Consider the following 16,405-nt stretch of genomic DNA (forward strand, 5'->3'; position numbering starts at 1 on the left):
TCAATATGACTAGGTGGTAAAGTTGACACTTAGTCCATTAACCATTTAGCAACTAAATCAATTCTAGTTTGCCTTAAATGAAGACCTGATCTTGTGGTTCTATTAATTCTCCTAGTTCTTTTACTTTCTTATCAGATTCTACACATTTAGGGAGGTAAACTACTACTAGGTGAGGGGGCTTATGGCACATACTATCAAGACAAGTTGTGAACACCATGTGCACAAGCAAACAAATTTCTCCAAGATAAGACAGCCCTAAGCAAACCAAAAGGAAACAGAATTCACATTTAGGTATCATGTTCACAATAGTCTCTAGGATTTCTACTATGAATCATGGACACTTGCACACACTTGTCACAAGTCATAGGTGATCATACACAATCTACATTAGGTGATGACACAAGAACAGTCACAGCCATGAACAAATAAGCAAACTATAGACCTAAGGCATGATCCTACTACACCTTTGTTCTATTATTAGACAACAAACAAACAATTAGCTTATCTTGCCTTACTCTATTTTAGGTGTAAGATCACTTAAGGGGAAAGGAGCAATGAGACACCCCACTGTTATGCTCAAAGATCCAGCATAACAGATGCATGTTTTTATCTAAATCTTCCCCTATTCATTCCTTTTCCAAAAAAAAAAAAAAACGAAAGAGGACATCAGAAGCTATATCCAGAAACAACTGATCCAATTCCAACAGCCTAGTTAAGATTTTACAAACAGACTTCACTTCACAAATAGGGTAATTCATGACTGACTAGTAAAATAGGGATGTTTAATTGTAATCACTAGCACACACTACCAACAAATCAACCATGTTCAACTATGTTACACATAGACTGTTTCACCTCCCTCATTTTTTTCTTTAAAGGTTAAGCTGAACTTGTCATATTTGCTCTACTTTCTCTTAAGATCATGCTCAGTAAACAAACAATATTCAAGAGAAAAGGCAAGGAAAAGGGAAAAAGGACCAGCACAAAACCTCACTTACAACTCCATATGATGAACATAGAACCTCAAAGCCACATGAACAGATAAGGAAAGACGAAAGCATTTCATCAGTCTACATTCTTAAATGAACTTCACTATCCTCCATTCTGATCATGTTCTTAGCAAATGAATCACAGATTAGGCACAGGACCAAACAAGACATGAACATATGAGCACAACTAACCTATAAATATATATTCAAACTAGGCATAATATTAAATACTAAATACAAAAATGAGATAAACTAAATCAAGATTTACCTTTTAAATGCGCAGCCAAGAAAAGAATGGATTTGATAGCCTATGTGCTTCCAAATCCACAAACTCAGCCATACACGAAGAAAGAACAAGTAAGAACCAAATAGTTTTGACTAAAAACCCGACATACTTAGTCTAGGTTTTCAAAATTCTTTTTTAATAGGAAGTTTTCAAAAAAATCTGAGTTTTTCACTTCCTTTTTTCTAAATTTTTTCTCTCTATAGATATATTCCTTTTCTATTTTTCAGTTTTCGAATTTTTCCTCCCAAAAAGACTTGTTTTGTGAAAAGGCTGGGGTTCTATTTATAGAACCCCAAAGTTTAAAATGAAATCAACAACAAACGGTGTGGGACAAACCCCTTTCCTTACAATCTAACAAATTAGCCAACAAATCAACGATCTAGATCAGGATTGAGCAAATACACAGTCAGATCTGACCCTCTTGGGTCGATCCGTCCCCACGAATACGGTCCAATAGCAAAATACCAGTGAAAAAAATCTTTAAAGCAACAAATAAAGATGATTTGACTAAAAATTTGAAAACAAACAAGTATAATAAAGCTTTTACCATATTCGGGTAAGAGTGAACATGAAAATCGGGTTAACTTTAGGACTTTCACAATAATAGGCATGCAACTACTGTGCATGTCAGCCCAGATCTGTAAACATACCATTTTTGGCATGAGAGAGGTGAAGAAATTTGAAGCGGCTGCTAGGGTTTCGTGGAAGAGGTAAGAAAAAGAGAGAGAGAGAGAAGCTGGGTAGGAGGCGGGTGTTGAAAAAGAAAAATGAAAATGAGGGGTGGGGTGGGGTATGCTGATAATTGAATTAAAAGGGATTTGGGCCGGGTCACAGCCAGGCTTGGGCTGGACTCGGTCCAAATCCGAAATTAAATTAAATGGGGCCTTGTATACATGTATACACCACGTGTATACATACATACATATATATATATATATATACGACCTATATACATACTTGGTGTATACATATGTATATCTAATACATAAAAACAAGTAATTGGGGAAAATATGAAAATTGAAAAAGTTTTAATTATGGAAAAAATTAGGCCGTAATTATTTCATTAAAATAATAGAAGAAAAATCTGTCAAATTATTAATGGGCCTAAAATGGCCTTAATTAATTAACCAGCAGTAATATTTCAAATAAAACATTAAACTATATAATTAGCAATTTTGAAATTAAATTAAACTAGTTATTTGAAAGAAAACATTAACATGCTAATTTTTGCAAAATAACCCTAATTTCTGTAAATCATGAGTTGGATAATTTAATTATGGCTAAGACGAAATATATTTATAAAAGTGATCAATTTTGCTGAAATTATCACTTAATTAATTAATTATTCTAATTAAAACATTTATGAGCAATTATGCCTATTTTTGACAAATCATGCAGATTATATAAAAGTCAGAAGTTTAATTACTTAAATTATTTGAGTTACTCAAGCTTTCAAAGATTGAAAATTATTTGCAAATTTTTTGATAATTTTAAATAATTAAAAACCTCCTTCTTTTTTTAATCAAATTTAACAAATATCATAAAATATCATGAAAATACTCATTAATTTCTAAATGAATTTATGATGCATGAAAGTCCCTTTTATTAATTTAAGAGAAAGAAATATTGTACTGGACAATTTATAAAAATCATTTAAGGCTTTCAATATGCTCAGCTCATTTATGTATTACCCGGGGACTCTGAGTGATTAAAATATATTACGGAAGGTCAAAAATTAGGTGTCAGAAATTGCCCCCTCAGTGTTTGGGGATGACGGGACCATCCCTGAGCAACGAAATTAGACTAAACCTAATTTTTGACTGACCCGGCTCCTTGTACCCATGTCTCTATGTAATTTCACATATATGGCCGGACCCTGGTTTCTAGGTTTCCTGCATATCTCATGGCATATGAAAATTCAGGCCGCTTGTAGTTCGACTCAACTAAAGACCTTTAAGTGATTTGGGAGAAACTCTCCGAGGATCCCAATATTATGATTAGGTTTCCCTAGAAGACTTGTTAGAATGTGACCGACTCTCGGGGCTGGAGTTTGCCTACATATCCCTAGTTTCTGGGAATCAGGTCACATGTAGTTCTACTTACTGGAGAAGAGTGTATCCCTTATGCGGGAACATTTTCAGACTCCCCGGTGTGTATTCGACCAGTTGCAGTTTTTTAGTGGAAAAGGATAAAACAAGACAAGTTGTGGCTGAGTCTGAGATTGGATGGCTTCCAAATCATAGCCGGAGAGCTTGACTCTCATGGGCATCCTATCTTGACTGGTTGCTTAGGAAAAAGTTCCACATTTTCTTCGCAATTTGTCTGGATCTGGTTCAGTAACTGACTCCTTTTTAGGGTGGTTGTGTGCCTCTTTCTTGGATTTTGACAATATGCAGCTATTCTTGTGGAAATTTAGGTCAATAGCCCTCTCAGCTTGTTTGAATGAATGGCGCTCTCAGCTTGTCTGAATGAATGGCCCTCTCGGCTGTTAGTATGAATGGCCCTCTCGGCTGTTTGTATGAATGGCCCTCTTGGCTATTGGTATGAATGGCCCTCTTGGCTATTTGTATGAATAGACATCTTGGCTGTTTGTATAAATGGCCCTCTTGGCTGTTTGTATGAATGACCCTCTTTGCAAATGAAACAAATGAATGGCCCCTTGGCAAAATAAATGAAAGGCCCTCTTGGCAAAATAAATTAATGGCCGTTTCGGCATGCAGATAACAATTATGGCCCTTATGGCTGGATGATCTTTCTTTGCCCATTGTATTGGTTGTTGACCCTGGTGGTCGGATATGCCCTTTTTGTGCATGTCATGACCCTTTTGGTCGCATGTACCTTTATGCTCATCCATTGTGACCCTTTGGTCGGATACATTTTTGTTGTTCGCTCTTTGTGTGACCCTTTTGGTCAGATGCGTCTTTATTACCCGTTTCTGCTGTGATCCTTTTGATCTTTCTCCTTCGTTTAGGCTTTTGCCTTTCGCTTTGCTGTGAGTACGTTGTTTAGTGGTGTATCTGTTGTCCTGTAAAGGGGAAAACCTGCATCCACAGAAAAATTGTGAGTTTCCTAAGAGGCCGATTAATGTCGTTGTCCTCCTGCCTGGTGCTTCCTCTTGATGCTCCCCGGACCTCCTTGGGCTCGGTATTTCGAGAGATGTTTGTGGGACTTAATTATGAAAATTTAGAGTAAAATTCGTAAAGCGCATGCTTATATTTTTTTTCTTTAAAAGGTAAATGTTTGTTTCATTTTATGCGTCATGACGTGTGTTTCCTTCGAACGAAGTCTTCTGGTTCTTCTCGGTAGCCTGACCGCTATCTTAGAATTTTTGAGATCTTTCTCAAAAATTCTGCCCCGGTTTCAAGACTCGCTCTGGGGTTCCTTTGTGTTGTCTTGCTAGGCGGGAATTTTTGAGGTCCCCTAAAAAAATTCTGCCCCAGTGTACGGCTTTACTTTGTCCCTTTCTTTATTGACTGCTTCTTATAGGAATTTTTGAGGTCTCCTAAAATATTCTGCCCCAGTTGGTACCGCCTGGATCTCGTACTGACCCTTGCAAGACTGGTTTTGTTGACTTTTCCCACTTCATTACCTTTGAGGTTTCCTAGGGGTTTCTTGGTTTTCCTTTTATGACGATTGAGCTCGAGAGCGCCTATGTATCCTGTTGTAGCAGGAATTCAAGTCGAACGTAGTCGGAATAAAGTAATTGAGTTTTGGTTTTACTAACAAAGCGACCAGGTCCAGTGCAGACTACCTACGTATCCCATCATGGGGAATTCAGGTTATTGCGTAGTTCATTACATAGATGGTTTGTGTTTTCTCCTATTCTAGTACGATTACGAGCAAAAGGTACAATTACAAAAAAAATAGAAATGCGAGTACAAGCAAATGGGATCCTAAACGTAGTATCTCTTGAGTGCGTTTGCATTGATGGCCTTGGTCTACTTTTGTCCGTCCATCTCGGCTAGTACTACGGCTCCTCCTGAGAGTACTTTCCTGACCATGTATGGTCCTTGCCAATTCGGCGCGAATTTCCCTTTATATTCCTCTTGGTGGGGGAAGACTCGCTTGAGCACGAGTTGTCCGATCTGGAAAAGTCGAGTTCTGACCCGCTTGTTGAAGGCTCTAGACATTCTTTGTCTGTACTACTGTTTGTGGCATACCGCCAGCATCCTCCTTTCCTCTATCATGGCCAATTGCTCGTAACGATTCTTAACCCATTCTACATCTTTCAGCTCTGCCTCTTGGATGATCCTGAGTGAAGGGATTTCCACTTCTGCGGGTATGACCACTTTTGTACCGTAAAGGAGGAGGTATGGGGTTTCCCCCGTGGAAGTCCTAGTTGTTTTTTTGTAGGTACTGGTACTATGTTGGCCACCTAAGTTAGGTAGGGTGTCACTTCCACTATTTCGGATTTGATTTGTTTCTCCACTTCATCCTTTATCCTAATACTCAGGTCAGGCTTAAACGTCCGAGTCTTTTGCTTAATTGGCGTGAAGCCTTCCTTAATAGGCAATATGTGAGCTACAATTTCAGTGCTCAAACACGGCATATCTGCATATGACCAGGCGAAGACATACAAGTATTCCTTTAATAAAGCTATGAGCTCTTCATTTTGGGGAGCCCCCAAACGGGCACTGATTCGTGTCTCCTTGACATCCTCTTCGTTACCGAGGTTGATTACCTCAGTTTCATCCATATTTGGTTTTTTCTTTTCTTCCAGCTCTCTTCCAATTCTTCTACCAGTCCCTCTGGCATCATTGTTGATTCATCTTACTCCTCATATTCCTGCGGCCCAGTTTCCTCGGTCATTTCACGACACGTCATGATGTTTTTGTTTTTTTTATTACAGTTACTACTGAAAAGGCAAGGCAGAGTAAAGTTAGGTTTATTATTACCTATTATGCGTATTTAGTTAGAAAACCTTTATTATTATTATTATTATTATTATTATTATTATTATTATTATTATTATTATCTGATAAAGATAGCTGTTTCGTGAAAATCGAGGCTTTTCATTAATTAAAAAGAAATTGGCTACAACTTTGGTCCTGGTTTGGAGGAACGTCGGACCATTTCTATTTTTATACATTACGAAGTAATTTAGGAAAAGGGTGATCATTCGGGCCTCAGCCGATGTCACCGTTTTAGCAAAAGGTTTTAAGGAAAAATCCATCTCTCTATCGAGGAACCAAGAGGGGAGTGGATGTCCAATTATTCAAGCGCTCTCCTGGCCTTAGACTGCGCACGTCGGGTGTCTCCTGGTTTTCTTCAAAGATCGCGTAGCATCCCTCTTCTTGAAATAGCGACTTGAGACTCCCATCTATTTCTTTTTCGTTCAGTGTCGACATCTTTCTAGGGAATGACTGGTACAAACCCGGAATGGGACGAGTCAAGTTCCTTGTTTTGGGCTCTCTTTGTATCATCCTCGTGAGCTCATCTTCACTAGGGGTATACCCCAGACCGAAGTGGTAGTTTTCTTTTAGGATTGGGACAGGATCTGTTATCCCTCCGAGGTCTCTTCCTAGGCCTTTGCCTATTTCGAAGCCATTTTTCAACATGGTAGAGGCAATCATTCTGTAGACAGTTGGCATGGGCTTACAAGCTTCTTCCTCTGCATGAGTGGCCCCAGCATATTCCACCACATGAAAGTTTGGCGAGTGAGGGCTCCATTCGATCATAGGAACGATGCTATAGGGATATTTCTAAAAATCCTTCTGAGCTGCCACACCAATTTCCAGTCCTTGCCATTCAAATTTTATGGCTTGATGTAGAGTTGATGGGATCGCAGCGGCAGAGTGTATCTATGGTCTCCCCAAGAGCGTGTTGTAATTGGTAATGATTGCCATGACCTGGAATTTTGTGGTGAAGGATGCGGGTCCAACCTGGATCTGTAGGTGTATCCTTTAAAGGGAATCACTGAGAGATCCGTCAAACCCTCTGATATTCGTTCCACTTTGGCGGATCTTGCTTACATCGCAGCCGAGCTGGGTCAATGTGGTGACGGGGAAAATATTGAGGCTTGATCCATTATCCACCAGCATCCTCCCTATTGCTTTACCGTGGCATTCCACGGTGATGTTAAGGGCTCTGTTGTGAGCGGTTCCTTCTACCAACATATCTTCTTTGGAGAAGCAGATCTTGTGATCTCCAATGATGTGGGCTACTAGTCCAGCCAGGTCCTCACTGCTTGTACTGGGTGGTACGTATGCTTGGTCCAATACTCTCATGAGAGCTCACCTGTGTGATGGGGAGCTGGCTAGCAATGATAGCACCGACATTTGCGCGGGTGTTTTCTTCAAGTGTTCAACAATGGAGTAATCTTTCAGCTGCATGCGCCGCCAGAAATCCTCAGCTTCTACTTCAGTTATCACTTTCTTTTGGGTGCTTTCCTTTCTTGCAGCATTCTGAGCTAACTCCTCAGAAGTGTAACATCTTCCAAAACGGGTCATGCCTTAGGCCATGGCTACTTGTGTAGTGATTGGCTTTGCGGAGCATTTGGGTGCGCCACCTGAGCCATCACGGGTGTTGGAGTCAAGGCTTTGAATCGTGATGTCATTGCCGTGGCTCCCGACATCGGGACCAGAACTTTGAAATTTGGGCACTCCTGGAGTGTGAGGGAGGCCACTGTGTGTTCCACGGATTCGACCTCTTTAGGGACTAATGCTCATCAATATTCCCAGTCCTCATTCTTTTCAATCACGTGGACTCCGTTGTTTCCATGGTTAGGCAACAGGTTTGTGTTCACATTGGGAGCTGCAGTTTCCAAGATGATTTCTGTCTTGTCAATTAGATCTTGGATTTTGTGCTTGAGGTTTATATAGTCTTTAGTGCTGTGCCCATTTCCTCCTGAGTGATAAGCATAGGTGTGATCGGCCCGATAAAATCTATTTCCCAGCTATGCTATTTTGTGGAACCTTCTGAATCAAACCTGCAGCCAATAACCTTTCAAAGAGTCAAGCCCTAGGCTCGAGGAGCATGGTGAATTCCCTTACTGGTCTCCTCTCGAAAGCAGGACGTGGAGAATTGTAAGTTAGGGGGGGCGGCTGATTTTGATAGTTTTAGGGAGGTTGATATGCTTGTGTGGGTTATTTGGGCTATAATTTTTTTGGGGTTGTGCTTGGTAGGTGGGAGCGGACACACAGACACTAGCCGGAGCTGTATACACTGGTACAGTGGTGGTAAAGTTGGGTTGTGCGTAGTACACAGGTGTTGGATAATTTATGGGGGGTGTAGCTATGTGGGTGGATTGCAGTTCTTTTGGGCTTGGATTTGGGGTGTGGGATACCTTTTCCATGTCCTCTTTCTTCTTACGGAAGATTCCTGCAGAAAATTGTCTAGATGCCTTGTTGGAGACGCTAACTATCTTCCCGGATTTGAGGCCATCTTCTATAGCTCTCCTATTTTGACCAATTCAGCAAACGGTCTTTCGGCAATGGATAGCATTCTGTAGTAGAAATCAGGTTCTTTGGACCTGATGAACACAGAGACTAGCTCTCCTTCACACATTGAAGGCTGCACACGGGCAGCCTCGGCCCTCCACCTACTGAAAAATTCCCTGTAGTTTTCTATTGATTTCTGCTTGACCTTTTCAAGATAATAGTGGTCTGGCACTGTTTCGACGGTTAAGCGAAACCATTCCATGAAGGATTCTGCCATGTCCTCCCAGGTGTGCCACTGACGCATATCTTGAGTTGCGAACCATTCAGCGGCTTCTCCAGTAAGGCTACGACTAAACAGTCGCATTATCAGAGGCTCATTTTTTTTTACTCCAACCAATTGGTTATAGTAGGATCGGAGGTGTGCCTTGGGATTCCCTACTCCATTGAACATCTCAAATTTTAGGATCTTGAATCCTTTCGGTAAATCCAGATCCTGATGCATCCACAGATCATCATACCTTAAGCCTGTAGCCTTTCTTGCAGACCTATTGTATTTCTCTAGTAATTCCTCCATCTTTTTCTCCATCTCTCTTTCCCGCTTATCCTATTCGGCTCTCCAGGACTTTTCCATTTCTTCGCAATAGTCTAGTTCCTTGTGCCCCGGAGAGCATTCGCTAGGGATGTTGGGAGTGAAGAACGAAACCTGGTGGGCAGTATGGTTGAGTGGGGCAGTGGTGGTTTGCCCAGTTGGCGGAGTTGGAGCACGCAACTGGCCTGCCAAACTAACAGGATGAGGAACCTGGTAAGAAGGAACTGAGTGGGTGGTCCCTGGGACTTGGGTGTATTTTGCTGGGGGAGGAGTACGGTAAGAAGTTCCAATGTGATTCGTGTGGGTGGAGCTTATGGAGATGGGATGGTTCCTGACAGGTATATGGGGAAGTGGTCGGGCAGTGGCGAGCTCAGGGAAGGGAATGGAGGAGGAGGCCTTCTTTTCTTTGTCGAGGCATCCTTGCCCGCATTTGTTACCCCATTCCGGGCTAAATTTTCTTGTAAAGCCGTAACGGTTGGGATGATACCTCTTGCGGATCTTGGGTATCCCCGTCGCGAAGAGCGAGCTCAGTTCCGTTCTCGGTAGTACTAGTCATCTTCTCTTTGACTTTGTCTGCGAGGGATGCTAACGTGGCTTTGGATCTTGTAAAGTATGCCAGCTTTCACTGCTACGCTAATCGTCATAGTTCTATAAGACAAGCATTACTCAATGGTAGACAATGTTAGTTACTACTCATAAACTATAAAAACAAGATATCACAAATTGATATTTAAAGCGCACATAATACATAAAGTCACATATGAAGTTTGAACACTTTTGATCCTCTCTCCTGAAGGCTCAGATGTTTGTGGGCTTTTGATGTTTGGGTGGATCTTGGTCCAATGGCCTTTATGGATGACTTAACATGGCAAACCCTCCCTTATTATAGAAGATAAACAAATATGGGGAGGTGGGGGGGATTGTAATTTATATTATGTAGGGGCCGAGTCTTACGTAGACTTTCTACGTATCCCATCAAGGGAAATCAGGCCCTATCGTAGTTCGTTTTACAAAAGAAGGATATATATATATATATATATATATATATATATATATATATATATATCCACGATATCCTTTAAACTAAACCTAGCTAAAGACATCCCCAGACCAGGCCCGGCTATGGCTTCCCTCGTATCCCTCCATAGGGATGTCAGGTTGACGCAGTTCCTTACAATATTTATGGGGAGGGGGTAACTTTTTGTGTGCAAAAATGGGGACACCTATTATCTACTCAAAAATACGGCTCTGCGAGTCACTATTATTACGAACTCGCTCTCTCTTGTTATCTTTCGTTCTTAGTACTGTGGTGGTAAGTGTCACAACCCAATCGGAGGGCCATGACGGGTACCGGTGCTAACCCACCGGGCACCTCTTATCGTACATTTATATTCACATCTAGGTGGGCCACATGGCCTACTCGTGATTTCTATCCATTAATAATACTAATCTCATTGGGCACGACACATTTATAGCATCATCAACAGCTATGCCCTAATCTATATACATAAGCCGATGAGGCTAACAAAAGAATATACAAAATATGAGCCGACAAGGCTAAAGGACATCTAACTATACACAATTGGCTACGAGCCACTAAAGAGAGTATGTAACATCATATAGACGGGACAGGACCCCGTCATGCCCATATGTATGTACACAAAAGAATAATACCAACAGCTACAACTCCAGATCAAATGGAGCTCCTCTATGCAGTCCCTGAACAAGTAATCTATGGATCAAGTCTGTCTCCCCGTCCATCTGCGGGCATGACGCAGTGTCCATAAACAAAAGGACATCAGTATGAATAATGTACTGAGTATGTAAAGCATAATCAACAACATAATTGAAGAATGAGAAAATAACATAGGATACAAGAGTCATGGGAGAATAGAGCCCTCTAGCGACGTTCATCGTATTTACTTACCCTTTTTCTAATGGGAACCTTGCACTTCATACCTTTATACTTATAGTAGTATTATACCCGACCATAGAGGTTCGGGGTCTTACATACACGTTATGATAAGGTTCGGTGGTATACATACCTGGCCCTACCAAGGTTCAATGTCATCCGTACCCTATTGCAGTGGTGCGCGCGTGACTAGTATCATACCCGGCCATCTACGCTCGGTGTTCTTAATATATATATATATAGGAGTACATAAGTAACCTCAACGTCCTCATCATCATAATCATTTTCATTATATCCTTCCTTGGAGGATCAACTATCATAGAATGAGACTAATGGTATCGTGATAATATCAAGAATCATAAGCTTTGGTAACTCTAAGAATGAAGTCATCTTGGAAGATAATATGAAATTCACATGAAGGTTTAAAACGATGGGATCACGTCTTAAGAAAGAAGGGTTAGCCTTACATACCTCTTTGTCTTCTTAACTACTTAACGTTCACCGTCGAAGCTTGGAAAATCTACATTTAAGGATCCATACCATAGTTAAGCCTTAATGATACACTTAGATGCAAACTAGAATAATTCATGATCTAATGAAAATTGGGCAGCATTTCCCCTATTTTGTCAACTTCCACCATATTACAAAACAACTCCCAAACATCCATAATAACATCCACAATACCATAATCAAGTAATCACATTCCATTAAGTATTCAAAATTCATTCTCATGTTCAACTTATACTAACAACTTCACACCCATCCTTAGCACATTTTCATACAATTCTTTCTCATCACTATTATTACCTTCCATAACAAGATTATACCCATATCATACTAAGAATCATGACTCAAGTTACCTTACTACTCAAAAACATCATAAAAGCTACGTTTAGACCTAAGTTTCTACTTCTTCTTCTACCCAAGTTGTTCAACAACCAAACATTCATGATAACATGAAATAAGAATGAAAACTAACCTTTTATCTTATGAGAATGAGCTTTGGAGAAGCTATCAACTTATATGAAAACCCTAGCATCAATACCCAAGAATTTCTTGTAGTCTACTAACCCTAGCAAGAATTCTAACACATGAGTATCTTGATTCTTGCCTCTTGATCTTTGTTTTCTCTTAGGTTGGAGTGGAATATGCTTGGAGAAGGCTTTGGAGCTCTCAAGCCTTGAGGAAATGTGGAAAAATTAAATAAAAGAACAAGGGTATTCTATTTATACAAAAAAAAAAAAAAAAGCTGCCCGATGGACTTATATGGACCACTTATACGGTCCGTATAAGTGGACCGTATAACACCACTAAGAAAATATCCCTCTCTGTAAGGGTCATGTTATACGGACCCCCCTTATACAGACCGTATAAAGTTATACGGACCGTATAAGTGGTCGTATAACTCACAGTTATCCGAAACTTTCTCTCGATGATTCATGTTGTCACGACCCGACCAGGGGCTGCGACGGGTAGCCGGGGCTAACCACTGAGCACCCCTCATTCTACTTCTTATCAGACTCATTAAACGTAATCATACTCAAGTTATAAGAAAATCACCGTTCATTCAGAAATATAAATGCTTTTATATGCACAAGCCTTTTGGTCATTGAGATAATATATAGATACATATATGCATGGTAGCAACCTCGTGAGACCATTCTACCCACACTGCGTATCTACGAGCCTCTACTAGAGTACTAGACTTATGGACGAGACAGGACCCCGTCGTGCCCAGAACATACATGTACATAAAAGGATAACCATAAGCACCTCCGGAACAATGGAGTACTCTCAGGACGGCTAACAGCTCCTACGAGTCTGGATCAAGATCACCTCCCTGTCTACCTGTGGGCATGAACACAACGTTCAAAGAAAGCGGACGTCAGTACGAACATTTCACTATTTCTAGGGAAAATTGGGCAGCACTTCCTTTGTTTATACTACTTTTCCCACATTCTATATCAACTCCCAACGTTAATAACAACATTCACAATATAGCAACAACAATCATCATTTATCTACACTTACCACAATTCACCATTTCTCTTTGATTTCTCCACAATTATGATTATAACTCGTTATCGCGTTTTCTCATATATAATACTTATTCCATGGTCTAAATGTAACTTATAACATATTCACAATCACAACATACCAACATTCATGATTCATCCCAATCACTATTCAACAATGACACTATTCACACATTCATGACCCAATTTCTATGTCTTTCCACAATCTAAGTGTTTCAACTTTTAACCACTCAAACCATATAAAAGGGTCATAAAACTCACCTTAGATGATGGATGAACAACACTCAAGTGGATCTTTTCTTCTTGCACCAAAACCCTAACTCACTCCTCTTGAGTTTTCTTGGCTTGGATGAACTTTTAATGGGTTTCATACACTTGATTTCATGGATTTGGTGTAGTTGACCATGGTTTTCCTTTGATTTCTTGTGGATGAATGATGGAGAAGGTTCTAGAGGGTTCTTGGAGAGAGGAGAGTGGAAGATGAAATAAAATAAAATGAAGGAGGGGTCCTTATATTAATTCATGAAATCAGTCCCAACCGAGATGTACGGTGCGATCGACGGAGCGTCGATTTGATCGATGGAGCGTCGATCTGGCCATCGAAGTCATTAAATTTCCAGTGAGCAATCTGTCGTTTCTTTTCATTCGACGGTGAGAAGAACGGTTCGTCGAACTGATCGACGGAGCGTCGACCTGTTCGTTGAATGGTCTTCACTCTAGCTTAATTTTATGGCACAATCGACGAAGCGTCGACTCGTTCGATGGTACAAAGACGACCGTCGAACCCCATTTCGCAGAATTGCGGTGAAGTTTCATTTAACGAGCTTTTCTCCCTTGCCTTTAACTTCTTTGGAATCTTAATTAGAATTATTAAGTATCCCTTCTTACTTGTAGGGACATCATGTTCACCTTAACATACGTTAGTCCCTTCACCGCTCAGCAACCCAAAGTTCCGAGGTGTAACATTCTTCCCCCCTTTTTGAACATTCGTCCTCGAATGTTAAGTACTCGGGAATTCTACAAAAATTTCGCTAGAGTTTCCCCTGTAATATGGCGCTACCATCCTGTCACAACAACCCATAATAATTTGCATCACAGGGCTACAACACAATAAAACTCTAAGAAGGACTTACGAAAGCTCTCGAAGATAGGGGACATAATATCTGAGTAATGATGGAAATAAGGGTGTTTAGATACTCTAATTATTACACTTCATTCACGACATACATACCTTATGTTGTTGGTGTTTCATCTTGAACCTCTCCTGGGGGTTGGAATAAGTGTGGATACCTGGATTTCATTCCCTCTTCCGCTTCCCAAGTCATTTCTTCTCTATTGTTATTCCGCCATAAGACCTTAACTGAGACCACTTCATTGTTTCGAAGTGTTCGTACTTGCCTATCTAAGACGGCAATGGGTACTTCTTCATATGCTAACCTTTCTGTCACCTGGACATCATCCATCGGAACAACCCTCGTAGGATCTCCAACGCACTTAGGGAGCATTGAGACGTGAAAGAATAGATGAACTGATTCAAGCTCTGAAGGCAAGTCCAATTCATAGGCTACATGACCCACTTTGTGGATGATTTTGTAAGGTTCGATGCATCGAGGACTTAACTTCCATTTCTTGCCAAATCTCATCACCCCTTTCATTGGTGATACCTTCAAAAATACCCAATCATCAACCTGAATTTCCAAGTCTCGCCGATGATTATCCGCATAATATTTTTGGCGGCTTTGGGCTGTCAACAATCGATCCCGGATCACTTTGACTTTTTCTACCGCTTGCTGAATCAATACTGGGCCTATTAGCTGTACCTCTCCTATTTCAAACCATCCAATTGGGGACCTACATTTCCTTCCATAAAGGGCTTCATACGGAGCCATTTGGATACTGGAATGGTACATATTGTTGTAACCAAACTCAATAAGGGGTAAGTGATCATCCCAACTACCACCGAAATCCAACACACATGCTCGGAGCATATCCTCCAATGTTTGAATAGTACGTTCGGCTTGTCCATCAGTCTATGGATGGAATGTTGTACTAAGCTTCACCTGGGTACCTAGACCTTCTTGAAAGGACTTCCAGAACTTGGCTGTAAACTGTGCTTCCCTATCTGTAATGATGGATAATGGAACACCATGAAGTCGCACAATTTCTTTGAGATACAATATCGCATAATCTTTTGCGGCGTATGTGGTCCTGACTGGAAGAAAATGAGATGCCTTTGTTAATCTGTCCACAATTACCCATATAGAATCATACTTACCTCGGGAACGGGGAAATCCTATAATAAAATCCATATTGATAATTTCCCATTTCCACCTAGGAATTTTCATCGCTTGCAATAACCCTCCTGGCTTCTGATGTTCGATTTTTACTTGCTGGCAATTTGGACATTGGGATACAAATTCTGATATGTCTCTCTTCATGCCATCCTATCAATATATCAATTTGAGATCGTGGTACATTTTTGTTGCACCTGGGTGAATAGAATACCGAGAATAATGGGCTTCTTCCAGAATTCGTCGGCGCAATTCTGCAACATTCGGAACACATAGCCTGCCTTGGTATCTAATAATCTCATCTATCGAAGTTTTAAATGGAGATCTCTCCTTTTCATGAAGTGTGTCTCTATACTGCCTCAGCTGAGGATCTTCATACTGACGCTCTTTCACTTTCACATTCAGGGACGAAACTGTAGAATCATTAATACCAATCCCTACACTACCCGAATCAATTACACGTATTCCAAGATTAGCTAGCTGGTAAAGCTCATGAATCATTTCCTTCCTTTCCGGTGGAACTTCGCATAGGCTACCCATTGATCGGCGGCTAAGCGTATCGGCTACTACATTTGCATTTCCGAGGTGGTCTAAGATGCTCACATCATAATCTTTCAATAATTCTAACCACCGCCTTTGTCGCAGATTTAACTCCTTCTGTTTGAAAATGTATTGAAGGCTTTTATGATCGGAATAGATATTGATGTGCACCCCATACAAGTAATGTCTCCATATCTTTAATGCGTGAACGACTACGGCCAATTCGAGGTCGTGAGTTGGATAGTTCTTTTCATGTTTCCGCAGCTGCCTCGAAGCATAAGCAATAACCCTACTGTGATGCATTAACTCGCATTCTAATCCAACACCGGAAGCATCACAGTATACCACATAACCATCTGACCCTTCTGGAAGCGTTAAGACTG

General features: G+C 40.7%; 1 protein-coding gene across 1 annotated transcript; it reads right to left on the reverse strand.

The window, feature by feature from the left end:
• Nucleotides 1–8,661: 8,661 nt before the first annotated feature.
• On the reverse strand, nucleotides 8,662–9,240 carry LOC132630865 (uncharacterized). Its single transcript, XM_060346460.1, has one exon. The coding sequence runs from the start codon at nucleotides 9,238–9,240 to the stop codon at nucleotides 8,662–8,664; it is 579 nt and encodes a 192-aa protein (XP_060202443.1).
• Between the last annotated feature and the right edge of the window lie 7,165 nt (nucleotides 9,241–16,405).

Source organism: Lycium barbarum, chromosome 3 (assembly GCF_019175385.1).
Source record: "Lycium barbarum isolate Lr01 chromosome 3, ASM1917538v2, whole genome shotgun sequence".
Lineage (NCBI taxonomy): Eukaryota > Viridiplantae > Streptophyta > Magnoliopsida > Solanales > Solanaceae > Lycium > Lycium barbarum.